Source organism: Lacerta agilis, chromosome 8 (assembly GCF_009819535.1).
Source record: "Lacerta agilis isolate rLacAgi1 chromosome 8, rLacAgi1.pri, whole genome shotgun sequence".
Classification (NCBI taxonomy): Eukaryota; Metazoa; Chordata; class Lepidosauria; order Squamata; family Lacertidae; genus Lacerta; species Lacerta agilis.
Genome location: NC_046319.1, coordinates 40,303,313 through 40,317,526, shown reverse-complemented (window position 1 = coordinate 40,317,526; position 14,214 = coordinate 40,303,313). Strand labels below are relative to the sequence as shown.

The 14,214-nt window shown below is 50.0% G+C and overlaps 1 protein-coding gene across 1 annotated transcript; it reads left to right on the top strand.

Moving 5' to 3' along the window:
• Window positions 1-8,787: 8,787 nt before the first annotated feature.
• ATXN1L (ataxin 1 like) lies at window positions 8,788-13,733 on the top strand. The gene has a single exon (XM_033158871.1). The coding sequence runs from the start codon at window positions 8,882-8,884 to the stop codon at window positions 10,862-10,864; it is 1,983 nt and encodes a 660-aa protein (XP_033014762.1). The 5' UTR covers window positions 8,788-8,881; the 3' UTR covers window positions 10,865-13,733.
• Window positions 13,734-14,214: the final 481 nt, after the last annotated feature.

The following is a 14,214-nucleotide window of genomic DNA, read 5'->3' as shown; positions in this document are numbered from 1 at the left end:
GCTAGACGCAAAAATCGCTAGACGAAAATACTCGCAGAACGAATTATTTTCGTCTAGCGAGGCACCACTGTATTGTACAGTTGTATCTTGGTTCTCAAATGCCTCGTGACTCAAACGTTTTGGCTCCCGAACACCACAAATACAGAAGTGTTCCGATTTACGAACTTTTTTGGAAGCCAAACATCCAACGTGGCTTCTGCAGCTTCCAATTGAGTGCAGGAAGCTCCTGCAACCAATCAGAAGCCGTGCCTCAGTTTTTGAACATTTTCAGAAGTCAAACAGACTTCCGGAACAGATTCCGTTCGAGAACCAATGTACGACTGTATTGTTCTTTGTAATTTAAAATGCATGTGTCTGTATATACATCTCACACATAGTAAATCATATCCAAGTTCACTGTTACCATGATGTAATAATACAGAGTGGACACATTTTTAGACCAGTCAAACACGCAAACCTAAGTTTCAATTAGCACAGCTGAACATGGGCAAGAAAGCGTCATTAACATTGTGAAGACAATTTTCATGCCTACGTGACATCTTACTCCTGATTACTTGATAGAGACAATCAGGGTTTCATTCAAGTCCTTTTCGCCCAGACAGCTCTGCCCCTTTCAGGCTCTTCAGTATGGCTGTTTCTCAGGCCTTTTCAAAGCAAGGACAGCAGAGCCTGAGTAGGACAGTTCCAGAAGGGTGGGACATCCCATTCCCCACTTTCCCAGTACAGCCTTAAGCAGACTACTTCCAGTATACTCCCAGCCCAGTGGTTGACTAAAAACGGAGCCCAGCACTCAATGGACACCAGCACTGCTGCTGTGCTGCTTCTCACATGTGACCGAACCCAGAGCTGATTCCAAATGCACTTGCAGGCCCAACAGGCAGCCACTGAGCCCAAACAACAAAACCCAAGAAAAGTCTATGCTATTATTTAAAACCATGGGACGAATCTAGGTAGCACAACTCAAGGCCTCTTCTAAAGGTGCTTCATCAGTACAAGTCACATTATAACGGGCTGTGGCTCTCTTTTAGTTGAGCATTCGAACTGTGACTACACCAGTCCATTCAGAGATTACACTTGTTAAGAGTTGTGCAATAAATAACGGACAAAAATTCTAAACTACACAGCTCTAGACTGAGCATTCAGCATCTGTAGCTGCCTACATTTTGGACTGATGCATTTCATAAAAACTACAAAATGTGGTTAGATGTTCAAAGAAGCTACAGAAACCACTGCAAGTCCTCTCTTATTGCTTGTGAAATCCACTTGTGCCAGCCCATTAGTTTCCCAAGCTGATTTTGTAAGGGCCTCCTCACATCCAACTTCCAGTGTAATTACAGAGCCATCACTTTCAAAAGAAGGTGGCTGTCAAGTAGGAGAAACAAAGCAAGGGTGCATGCCTTTCAGGTCATGCTGCTGCTGCTAGCTACAGAGCTGGAACAGGACCTCACAAATCATGCCAATACAACCTCTTGCAGATGGATGGAGGAGACCTATTACTACACACACCAGCCCCAGAAGGTTTTAAAGCGAGAGCTGGATGGCCACCATCTTCCAAGGTAGGCTGAATAGTCCTACCTGTCAAGGAGACTGTAGTCAGCAGGTCGGTGAAACACATGGTCTCTGATGAACCTTTCACTAATGAAGGCAGCCCTGTATCGGGAAGTTTTAAATGCTTGACATCTTATGTTTTTATATGTGCTGGAAACCCAGCCAGATGGGTGGGGCATTATTATTATTTGAAAACTTCAGCATTAATTTTTTTCCCTTTAACATTGATTTCCCACTTTTCCATCCCAAAACAGAATGTTCAAACCACTGAACCACCATCATAAATCCTAATACCAATAAAACAGCACAACTCACTCTAATGCAGCAGCAATATAAAAATCCAAGGCACACATAGAGGGAAAACATCTAAAAAATGCATGACTCAAGCCATACTGTTCTGACCTGTTGCCTGAAGAGAAAAGGAGGCCATCAGCTGAGTCCATGGAGAAGAGTCTCATAACCAAGGAGCCTCCACCATCACCAAGAAAGCCTAACCGCATATGTCCACATGCCATAGGTGGGGCCCAGAGCAGGGCTTCCCTCCAGCAGCATCTGCAGCAAGAAGGCAGTCACCTACAAAGGAGCTGATTCCATGGAGTTCCAAACCATCCAGGGAGGGACTGACTCTAGGTCAAGTTTTCTTGAACTCTAATAATGTGCTCTCAAGCCCATTCTTGGGATCAAATGGCTGTTTTCATTCCTGCTAGCAGAAATAGTTCCCTTATCCTGGTCCTGTTAGGGGGTGATTTTGCATTTATCCAACCAACCTCATTCTGTTAACTATATTTCTGGACTTTGCTTCCAAATCAACATGCAAACACGATTTCCCTTCTCCAAAAGCCTCCCTTTCTGCTACTGAGAACAAACATGCTTCCCAAGACACTCCTCTAGCAATGCCCCCTACAACACAACATAAAGTCCACAAGAAGTCTGCAGCCTCCCTTCACAGATGGTCCATGTGCTGGCTACAGGTAGAGGACTCTGTTCAGGCAGAGAGATCCCATCAGAGCTCTCTGTAGCCACCAGTCTCCAAACTGGAGGCTTCTCATTAAGGGAATATTTATGGTTATGTATTCTTTCATTCCACAATTTACATTTGCCACCAACATAGGGACATAGTAAATTGCCTTCTGTTTGTGTCAGACCACTGGTCCATCAAGCTCAGAACAGTCCACACTGACTAGCAGTTGTTCTCCAGGCTTTCAGGTAGGGGGTCTCTCCCAGCCCTACCTGGAGACTGACCCTGGCACCTTCTACTTGCAAAGCTGGTGCTTCACTACTGAGCCAAAGTCCTTCCCCATGCCATTATTCATTCTTGCATATTATTAGATGATTTATGTCCTTCCACAGAGTATCCAAGGTGGTTTACGGAAAATAAACCACAGCACAAACTGCAGGTGTTCCAGGATACTGGAGACTGACCAGACTTCCAGGTCTGATCTTCTGGTGACAGAGAAGCAGAATTATTTCCCTTTTCTCAAGTGCTGACCAGGGTAGACCCATGCCTGCTAGGGAGTCTTGTTCCATCTCGTGCCTTCCAACCCACTTATTGCCAAACCTGTGTGGATTCCTTAGGAAAGGAAGCTGTTGCCATAATTACACAGGAGGATCCTGGTGGATCAGAGCAAGCACACGGCCCACAGTGAGCCAGCTCCTTCCATGTTTCACGAGCCAGCTTCAGTTTACATCCAAAGCTCTGCTAAATGAACAAACCCACTCCCAGTTAAGAAGACAGCTCTCAGGCTGCTTCTAGGATCCAGAAGTACTCATGATCTAACTTCTACTAAGACACTTGGGAAGAGTTTCTTAGCGAGCCACAACCTTCCAGAGTAGCCAACATACCACAAGTGCCTTTATGTCTATGACATTTTAAAAATAATCTCTGGTAAACAGATGTTTAGTAAGAAACGCTCTGATAGCTATCTGTCTAATGTGGCATTCACTCACCAGGATGGAATTTCTGGTTACCTATGACTACCAAGTGAGTTGTTACATGCAAGGCTGTCCTAAAGCTCATCTTGCAATACTAAAGTTGACCCCACCTCTCTTCAGGTACTCCAAGGAATGAGTCACAAGATAAACCAAATATAAGAACTCTGTCAAAGTAGCAACACTCTTAACGGAACTTTCACAATGAGGGTGGGCCCTGATACATAGCAGGATGAAGCAGCACACGTCAGGCAGCATAATGGGGGTGGCCAAAGCTAGAGGAAGGCTGTACTGCTGCTTGAATCGTACAGGGTTAGCCCTACAGAACAGAAATTTGGGGTCTACCTCAGGCAGCAAGAGGTCTCAAGACAGCACTGTTCAGATTGCAAACAGTTTCTGATTGTAGGCCCCCCAAAAATCTCAGAAGATGCCCAAGCTGAAGAAACAATAAAAAACAGGTCTTTGGTTCAAAAACACCTGCAGCTACTCCTAAAATTCAACTCGGCCATAAAATGGTCAACATGCAAGCCAACACACAAAGTAAAGTTTATTAACTATGTTTGGGAGGAGATACACAGAATGCAAATCACTACCTCAATGCAGGTACACCCTGAATTAACAGCCAGACATTGCTAACAGAAACAGTGACAGTGCAACCATACTACTGGAAAGAAAGTGTTCTACAAATACAAAAAACACCCAGAATAAGCTCACAGCAGTGTTAGAAACTATGATATGTAAGTTAGGTGACAAAAGGGCTCCTTAAACCAAGGTTACAGTCACCAAAACGGAATATCTAGTTGCCATTTGAGGGTAAGACAGCTCTAAAGTCTTATTTTTCAAATGATAGACTAATTGTGATTGATTATCAGTGAAACACCTGTCTAGTTCAGATGACTACCTTGAAATAGGTTAAGAACTTTGAAAATTAAAGAAGAAAAGTGACTTGATGCAGGGAAGTCCACATACATATTGGCCTATTCCTACGTCTTTTTCTTAATGGTGACACTGACCATTCATAACATAGGAATGTTATTCACAACTGTGAGAAGGTCAGTGGGGTGGGGTAAGTGAAGACAAACTACAATAATTAACTAACATTGCTCCTGCTCAGGCTGCACAGAAAAAGCATTTTGGTTCCTGAAATTCATTCTTTTTGTGCAGATAAAATATAACTAATAGAATTCTACAGGGTGTGTGAAAACAGTCAAGAGTCAATGATCCCCAGGCATACACCTCCAGATGGTGGGTATGTCAGGTGCCCTCCTAGCATCTTCACTTGGTTGTGAGTAGTCAATAATTTTGGACACTGGCCCATAGCCAACAGAATTTCAACAAAGGTTAAGACCACTGCATTCAGACAAAAGACAAACATACTCCAGCTGCAATGCTATCTAAAAGCAGATCTTCCATCTCATGATGTATCTTTGAACTACACCAAACTTAGTCAATGTAACAATTCTGTCCAATCCTCACAATTTCTTTCAAGAGACACAGAGGATTTTCAGCATACACTAGTTAGACATTTTATACAGGAGAGGCCCTCTGCCAGACAGGTTCTGTTAATCGTTAGTGATAAGGTAGCACCATCATTCCACATGATGCTTTGCAGAGAATGGCATCAATGTGAGCTTACAGTTTCTAAATTTTAAATGGCAGATGAAGGAGAAATGTGAGCAAATACTCCATGTTGCAACAATGAAGGTGAAACCAAAGGCATTAAACTACAGGCTTCAAAGTGAAAATGTGTTTTGAGGAAGTGTTTGAAGAGGAGAAGAGAAAGAGATATAGAGTGTCACAAAGGGTTTCTTGCAAGGAGTTCCAGTCTAGGGGACAGAAAACTGGGCAATCAAGCTGAAGCAACTAAGGATATGGGCAGGAATATCCATATTAAATAAAGTTAAGTTTCAGAAGGTCTCAGATGTTGAGTAACTCTCCTCCAACTGTTACTCATCTACAAGAGTACTGCTAGATAACTCCTTCACAATCATTAACCTCAGCAGGAAAGCAACTTAACTCATTTGTAAGACCCTTATAAATTCTTAGAATCAAGTGGAATAAAACTTTTGTTAAATAAAAATAAACAAATATTTCCCTCTCGACAGGAGGGCAAGAAAAGCAACTGCAATGCCTTCTTCAGATCAAGTTGACAGGTGAGGCAGCTGGCTGGACTGTCCTCTCACTTGCCCGCACCCACCCCTGGTCTTGGCCTTTCTTTTCCTTTCCCCAGCGCTCACTGAACAGCCATTCTTTGCAAAGCGTCGGAATCCACATCCAACAGCCTTGAGCCTTTTCTAGTGTCGACCCTGCCGTAATCGGGAGTGACTCAGTCTCAGGGCCTGTCAAGGGGCGAGCCGTGTCTCTTTCTTCAGGCCTCGGGTATGAGCCGATCCGATCGCCGGAAGCCCGGGCGAGGTGTACGGGGGTGAACTCCGGCGCGGCGCACGGAGGAGACTCTCCTCGTCTACAACAGAAGAGGCCACGGGCACTTCCGAAGACGCCGACAGCAAAGACAGAACTAGCCGGGCGAGGAGAAAAACGCCTCGAACAGCGGGAGGGAAGTCATGACCTAAGGAGCACTGCCTAGGCTGCCTTTTGCTCGGGACGCGGCGGCGCGGAGAAGGGAAGCGGACGGAGAAACAGCCACCTCTTGCTCGGGATGGCGAAGGGCCGCTCCGGCAGGGGCAGCAGCGCCGCCAGGCCTCACGAGCCAGCTGGCGAGTCAGACAGCAGCAACGCTCGCGGAACACGGCAGCGCGCTCCCTTCTTGCGTTAGGAACCTGCGCCTCTCCCCTTAGCCAGCCGACCCACCCACCGACCGGAAAGCGGCCAGGCCCTCGGCGGCCAAGGCTCAGTCAGTCCCGGGAGGCGGGGCGGGAGGTGGTGGCGGCTGGGCCTTGCCCCGGGCAGTGGCGGCGGGCCCAGGATCCTACCGCCAAATTAGAAGCAGCAGCAGTAGCACCTACCCTGCCTGGCAGCGCCCCTCCTCTCTCCCCGCGCGGCACTCACCGGGCCGGATCCCTACGGCGAAGGCGGCGGCGGCAGAAGCTAGAGCCTGGCATCCAAAATGGCGGCGGCGCGGCCTCAGCACCGATACCGCAGGCGGAGGAATCTGAAGACCGGGACTCACTGACTGCCCTCTCTCAGAGCACGGCGCGGCGATAGTCTGCTGCATCCATTAACGTTGCTGCGTCCTCCGTCGTCGCCGGTCGGTGCGTTTCGTGGCCAGGCAGAATGCTCGGTGCGTGGAACCGCGGTAACTGGCCCCAGAACTCGTTTCCTCCGCGGAAGTATCTGTAGCGGTGTCACACGATTAGCGGTGAGACTGCGCCGTGGCAGGTAGTGATGACGTCAGACGCCTGCCTAGTCACCGCTGCGGCTGTGCTCACGACCTGCGTCCGGCCGGGTCGTATTAGCGAACAGTAAAGTTCCGTCCTGGATACGGAACTTGCCCACAGCCCGAGAGGCGAAGCGCCTGCCGTCCTTCGAGAAAAAAACCAGCTGGCAGGGCGACTGAAGCGTCTTCGCCAATTGCGAAGTGCCGGGGGCTAGCATGACAGTAGCGGGGCCAAGACCGCACAGAGCACGTGCTTTCCTTGCAAGCTCAATCTTAAACAAGTTTACTCGGAAATATATCCCAGTGCATTGCACGGAGCTCGTGTCCTGTTTCTGAGGCCGCAGAGAGACGAAGAAGCTTGCTGGCAACGCCTTGTTTGAACGTGGAGAGCCTCTCGGCTCAACCTCCTCTGATTTCCGTGAAACAGTTTTCGCTAATGTGGCCGATACATCCATTTCAGCTCTGGCCTCTCTTAGGGCTCTACAGTTCCGCGGCTAGTATTAAGGTTTGGGGGCTAGAAAGCTTCGCCACGGGATATATATTGGTATTTTCAATCGTTATCTCTGATAGTCAACGGCGGCGGCGGCTTCATGCACTGCTTCCGCCTTCCATTAGGGCATCTGGCTAATCCCTGGGAAACAGATGGGGAAACTGTAGGAAGCTGTCTTAAATTGAGTCAGTCTCTTGGTCTACCTAGCTCAGTATTGCTTACACTGGCGGTCAACAGCTTTTCACGGTTTTAGGCAGGATTCCTCACTCTGGCCTACCTAAGTCTGGTCCTGTCTGCACGCAAAAGCACATGCAGCCCTTCCCTTCCCTCCTCCACTTTCCCTAGTTCTAACGGAGAAGCAGGGTTCTTCCTAGGACAGTGGCTTTTTTTTTTAGTTGCAAATCGATGGGCGACAGGAGCCCCACGGAGAGCATTCCTCTTTTTCTCACATACACAAAGAAGAAATAATTACAGTAATCAACTCAACATCGAGTGACAGCTCTATCCCATCTACATAGCATCAGCAAGCTATTCCTGTCCCGGCCAATATAAGGCCAAGGCCACTTTTATGCTTGAAGGTTGGAAAGTGCTTCGAGAATTGTTGCCCTTGTAAAAGGAACCCGTGCCCTGCAGAGTCTGTGACTGAAGCGGCCTGGCTCTTTGTGGGTTTGGAGACACTTATTGGCTGCCTACCCACACAGAGACCGGTTCCTCGCCAGGATAGCGTGAGGCTCCTATTAAAGGTCTCTCCTCTCTGCTTCCCCTTCCTTGATTTGCTTAGCGTGAATTTCACTGTGGCCATAATTTACGCATCTTCTCGGTTTAAGGCCTGGAATAGCCAGCCAAGAAGCAGCGCCAGCTTATTCGCTCCTTTCCAATCCCAGTTTGATATCAGCAAGGCCCCGTGGGGGCGCTTCGTTTTTCCTGCCGCAGAGGCACGAGGCTGGCGGCTTCATCATCTTAATAAAGACGCAAACCACACAGTGGAGACACCGCTTCAAGTGCACAAGCATCGCTTATTATTTCTCAAGCCAGACCTCAGTAGTCCTTACAACAACCCTACAGGTAGGCCAGTTATGGCACGGCGGAGTAGAGCTCCGGGGGATGCCAGGGCGCGCCGTCACGTGCAGAGGGGAAGGGCAGGTGCGTTTGTCGCTATAGCGATGCCGCCGCCGCTTCTTCGGCTGTCGTTATGGCAACCGCAGGCGGCGATACGTCATCGCTGTGCGCTGTGCGCGCGCCGTCCTAACGTCATGAGCCTCGGCAGTTCCGGCGCGCCGTGCAAGGCGGCGGCAGCGGCGGCGGAGAAGAAAGAGGGCGGGGTCAGGCCCGGGGTGGCTGCGGAGTCGGCAGGCAGAGGGATGGCAGTCAGCCGTGGAGGCGGCGGCGGCGGGTGAGCGACAGGAGTGTCCGGTGCCCCCTATTCCCCGCCGGGCGGAAGGCGCCCGCCTGCCCCCCCACCCGGCTGACCCCTGTGCTCTTCTCTGTGTCTTTGCAGGTGATCCCGCCCGGAGACCCCCTGGAGGTGGAGGAGGCGACAGCAGCAGCCCACCTTGCAGCTTCCCGAAGCGAGCGCCATGAGAGCGGCCCAGGAGCGGGGCCAGGAATTCCTCCCCCCCAAGAAGCGCGACCTGCCGGTGGCTGCCAGCAACGAAGAGCCGGGGCGGGCGGCTGAATCGGGTCTGGTGGGCGGTGGTGGCGGAGAGACCTCTGTGGAATGGTCCCAGGGCTCAGTGACAGGCAGGCAGAGCCAGGCACCTTCATGCTACACCGAGGCTGGTGGCAGCTCCGACACAGTGACCAGTCTTACCGTGGACCAGTACGGCTTATTGTACAAAGTGGCGATGCCCCCGGCCACCTTCTCACCCGTGGTGAATGTCAGCCCGCTGCCTCCAGCCTTCAGTATGACCTCGCAGCTGATCCCGCACCCTGGTATCCCCTACTCGCCTATCCATTACACTCAACTTCCTCCTGCTCCCTTGCAGTTTGTGGGATCACACTACTCTGTACCCTATGCTGCCGCTGTGCCTCCTGGCTTCCTGCCCAGCCACCTTCTGTCCTCTTCAGCCAGCCTTGCTGCTTCTCATATCCCACACTTTGTGCCCTATGCACCTCTCCTGGCTGAAGACTCTGCTTCTCCACAGGCATCCCACAGCTTTGGCAAGACCAGTGCCTCAGTTTTGCCTTCAGGCCCTATGCAGCCCCATGTTGGAGGTCAGCCACTGGATGTTACACAGGGCCGAATTCCAGTCTATTATCAGATGTCCCGTCTGCCAGCAGGCTATTCAACATTTGAAGCTTCTGTTGCTGGCTCAAACACTGAGCAGCCTCTGCAGGAGAGTCAGCTAGATCCTAAAGTCACAGCAAATGGGGTGCAAAGGTCTGCCGTGGGGGCGAAGGAAAGTGAAGCTGAAGGGCAGTGGCCAAGGACAACGGTAGAGTGCAGCACTGAAGGTACCTTCTTGACAAGCAGTCAGATTTTGAGAACAGAGATCTCTGTGCCATCTCAGCGGAGCACCCCAGATACAGACCTGGAGGTGCAGAGGGTGGTTGGAGTGTTTGCTTCCCAGGACTACCCTATTTGTTCCGCTCAGCAGAAGGATGGTTTGAGCCCACTCAACCTTTCCCATCGTAATCCCCCTGAGCAGAAGGCAGAGTCAATGAGGAACCCAGTGGAACTTGTGGTGGCTGCTACTGCTGAGAAAAGCCACTTTCGGAGACTGTCGGCAAAGTCCCCTGAGGAGCAGCTCCGCCATCGGCAAACACTGAAAGGCATTACAATGGCCAATGGTCGGCCAGTCTCAGGGTCCCTCCATCCTGGGGCTCAGGATGGCCTGGGATGTGCAAGTCCTGAGGGAACAGCCCATGAGGGACTACCTGACACGGAATGTGCCCATTCCCAGAGCCACTTACCCTCCCACTTCATGAAAGGAGCCATCATCCAGCTGGCCACAGGAGAGCTAAAGAGGGTGGAGGACCTGCAGACCCAGGACTTTGTGCGCAGTGCAGAGGTGAGTGGTGGCCTCAAGATTGACTCCAGCACTGTGGTGGACATCCAAGAGAGTCCCTGGCAGGGTTTCGTGACGCTGCATTTTGTGGTGGGGGAGCAGCAGAGCAAAGTGAGCATCGATGTGCCCCCTGAGCACCCTTTCTTTGTGTATGGACAGGGCTGGTCCTCATGCAGTCCAGAGAGGACGAATCGGCTCTTTTCACTCTCCTGCCACAGGCTGCAGGTGGGAGATGTTTGCATCTCCATCAGTTTACAGAGTCTGAATGGGAGGCTTGTGCCCCAGGCAAGCCCCCAGAGTGCTACCCGAGAGAGACCTGGGCGGGGTGGGGAGAATCTCCAGGAGCTGCAGAAAAACCCATTGGAGAAGGGTGGGGTGGCAGTGGGCTCCCCCCAGGAATCCACCCACCATGATCCTATTTCTCTGCATGGTTGGGCAGGCCCCAGCTTCCAAAGGTCTGGGGAGGAGCCCCGGCCACCACTCCTCCGCCCTTCATTCATTCCCCAGGAGGTCAAGTTGTCCATTGAGGGCCGTTCAAATGCAGGGAAGTGAAGCTCCAGTGGTGGGCAAACTTGTGTGCCACGCTTAACTGGGTTCCTTCCAGTTTGGCCACTGCTCAGATGCTCGGCCCTTCCCCCAGTTGTGTGCCTAGAATCATTCCACTGACAGAGGCTCCTTCTCTCCACCCCCTGTAGGGGAGGTCTGAGCCTGGGTAGGGTAGATTGGGGTCAGCCAAGGGGAGACTGAAGGAAGCAGTGACTGCGCTTCTTCTGTGAGGAGAGGAGCAAGGGGTCAACATCTCCCACCACCTCACTCAAGCACTTTATTGGACACTTGCTCACACAAAGCAGGAGGGTGCTTTTACCGGGGCAAGGGAGCAGTGAGGGAGTTTGCCAGGTTTCTTCTGCTCGGGTCCCAAGTTAAGAATTTTTTGTCTGGGTCTCCCAGCAGCCCCTCTCCAGGCACCAAGTCAAGGGAGCCTGAACTTCTCCTCAGGGAGGTAGTATTTGTATGCAATTTCCTCACATGTGTTAGATTGAAAGGAAATGGTTAATAGTTTGTTCAATTGCAAACCTTCCAATGTGTTGCCTCACAGCTTTGCAGCCAGGTAGAACTCGAATCCCATAGGTGGGAATGGTGTATGTGTACGTGTGAGAGGATGTTCTAGCTCTGGCTTCTTCAGCTATCTCCATCCTGCTCTTAAGTCCCCACCTCCTTCTTCTAGAAAGGCTGCATCCACTTCTGTTGCAGATGCCTCAGAAGTTCACAGCTAAGCCAGGGCTGAGTGGCCTGGGCTGACTAAGGCTTGTCACAGTTGTGGGTGCCTCAAGTTACAGCCAGCTCCTTTGAAAAGCGCAAGGCAGTTTGTATATAAGAGCATGCTAGTGCACATACAGACACTCCTGCTTTTCCTTGGGGTGATTAAAGCATTTCCTGTTGAGAGTTTGGAGAGGGGACATTCTGGCCACTGTAACCAGCTTGAATAGCCCCCACTACATGTGTAAGATTTCTTTGGATATTAGAAAAATGTATTCAGGTTCTTCTGATAAAGGTGAAAATTGCTCTTCTGTGTGCACTGGTGACTCAAACAGAATGAAAGAAGTTAAAATGTGCAAGTGGTTAACAGTTTTTGAGCCGAGAAAGCTGTAGAACTTCTTGGGTTCAAGACGCTGGCTGAGTACCCTCTCCTGCATTGGTGCCCTCAACTCGGCAGGGGTGAGCTCTAGGGCTCTGAATCATAGCCGTGACTCTGCATCAGTGCCATCCAAGTCCCACTCCAGAATAGCAGCCAGAAAGCTCCTCCCACCACTCCAAATGGGCAGTCTTGGCTTGTTTCCCTTGGATGTTTTGTCTACAGTTGTTGCTTTTAGGCCATTGCCTACAGGCATTCCTGGCTCACAACGGCAACTGCTTTCCTGTCTGACCAGCCACCTTATCCACTCCAAGCCCTCTCTATATGAAAGGTGGAAGACTTTGCTGTTCTCCTCTGGAAGGCCCGGCACTTTGCACTATTCCGAGCCAGCTTTCCCCGCAAACCACCCTCTGCCTTCCTTCCTTGCTCTTGGGCTCCCCTGGATTGTGAGCTTACTAGACCAGCGCTCATTTCCATGTAAATGTTGGCCTAGGTTTCTCCTTTGTCCTTCAGCTCCCCTGCCACCAGGGACGAGATGTCTGCTTCATGCCATTAGGGCAGAGTGCCCTTCTACTCCCAGGGCTTCATGGGAGCTGGATCACTTGCACAGCATCACAGCAGAAGAGCCTGATTGGCCACCTTTCATTGGCACCAACTCTGGCCCTCCATGGCTGTTGAGGTTCAGTTCCCCTCAGATCATCTGGACCGCCCAGCACCCATGCCACTGTTGCCACCCTGGGCCAGTGCTGTTTCTGGACAGCTTGCTGCACAGCCATTAGGGCCCAGGACCGAGCTAGGAATAGAGCTGCAAAATATGGAAGTGTCTTTGGGCACTACTCCACCTGGGGCCGCTGGAGAGTTGGGAGAACCAGCTTCCTAGAGCAATAAGCTATTTCTCTCTTGTGACACTACAGCACGACCCCTTTCCAAGCCCTAGTAAATATTTGGGAAGGGCTCCCTAATATGCAATACAGTGGGACTGGCAGCTGCACAGCTGTGTCCATTTGGCCATTCCATGGGGTAGGATGGGGACTGCTAAATGACACATTTCAGTGTAGGGTGCCAAACTTGGGGGTGATGAACTGGGGTCCTGCTTTTCAGCAGGGCACCAACCAGATGCCCTTTCCAGCTAAAAGGTTTCCCATCCCTTCTTGCCAGCTGTTTCTGTAGCCCTTGCCTGCAAGAGCAAACATACGCTTATGTTAAGTCCCACCTCTGCCCAGAAACGCTGAGTGATGGCCTGACCCAGTGGCTTGTTGCAGAGAAAGTTCCTCTGCTATATCTCAAGATGTACTGAGGAAGAAAACAAACAGAGTCAGCCTGCCACCCTTCAATCCCTTGCATAGCACCTTAGTTGGGGTGGGTCACCTTCCTGTATGCAGCTGGCAAGGGGCGAGTGTGTAGCAGCCCTACAACTAACACCAGTCGTCTTCACTCCGAAACCCACTGCATCGTATCTCTAAAGCCTTAGGACTAGCCGAGTGCCCAGCCCCCTTTCTCCTACCTGATCTTTAATGAAGCATTACCAGTCTAAGGAGGATAATCTATTTTGTTGTGCTTTTTTGTACCTGTTTTAAATAAATCAATTTGTACTGTATATTTGTATTTTGGGTGAGATCCTTTTTCCTGTTTTACCATTTAAAGTCTCTGTACACACAGATTGTATTTTTATTGTTAATGCTCTTATGAATACTGCATTTAACTTGTTGACTTATGTAAACAGTATATATACATATATCTATATCTATATATATATATATCTATATAATTATAAGCCAATAGCTTTTCCTTTGATGTGTCTGTGTCTTACTTGTCTCCTGGAGAAAATTTTGGCAGAAACACCAACGCTCATAAAGGAAACTTCCTTAAATTCATATGATGATCACTAAAGCCCCAATTAGCACTCTTCACACTGACACAATTAGCTCTGTTCTGTTGTGTAAAAAATTTTTAACAGGCTGCACATAGGTTTTATGATTTAAGGTTAATGGGACAGAACAGACTTGGCTAACAAGATAGAGATAACTTCTCTCTTGGGCAGCCAAGTCTCTCCCTTTCACCTAGTTTGCAAGTTGGGCAAGAGACGACACAGGCTGCTGACCAAGAAAAGAAATACACTCTTCAGTAGGGTCTTCCTCTAGCCTTTGTTTAGAAGTCTGCCCTTCACTGGTGCTCCCTGAGAGAAACTGCCTTCTTCCACCACCATCTCTCTTAAGCACAAAGGCAAGAAGAGCAACAGCACTCAAATCTAGGTGCTTTTCCCCTCCTC

Coding starts and splice junctions, on each gene's coding strand:
- ATXN1L (XM_033158871.1), top strand. CDS start 8,882: ATGAGAGCGGCCCAGGAGCGGGGCCAGGAATTCCTCCCCCCCAAGAAG.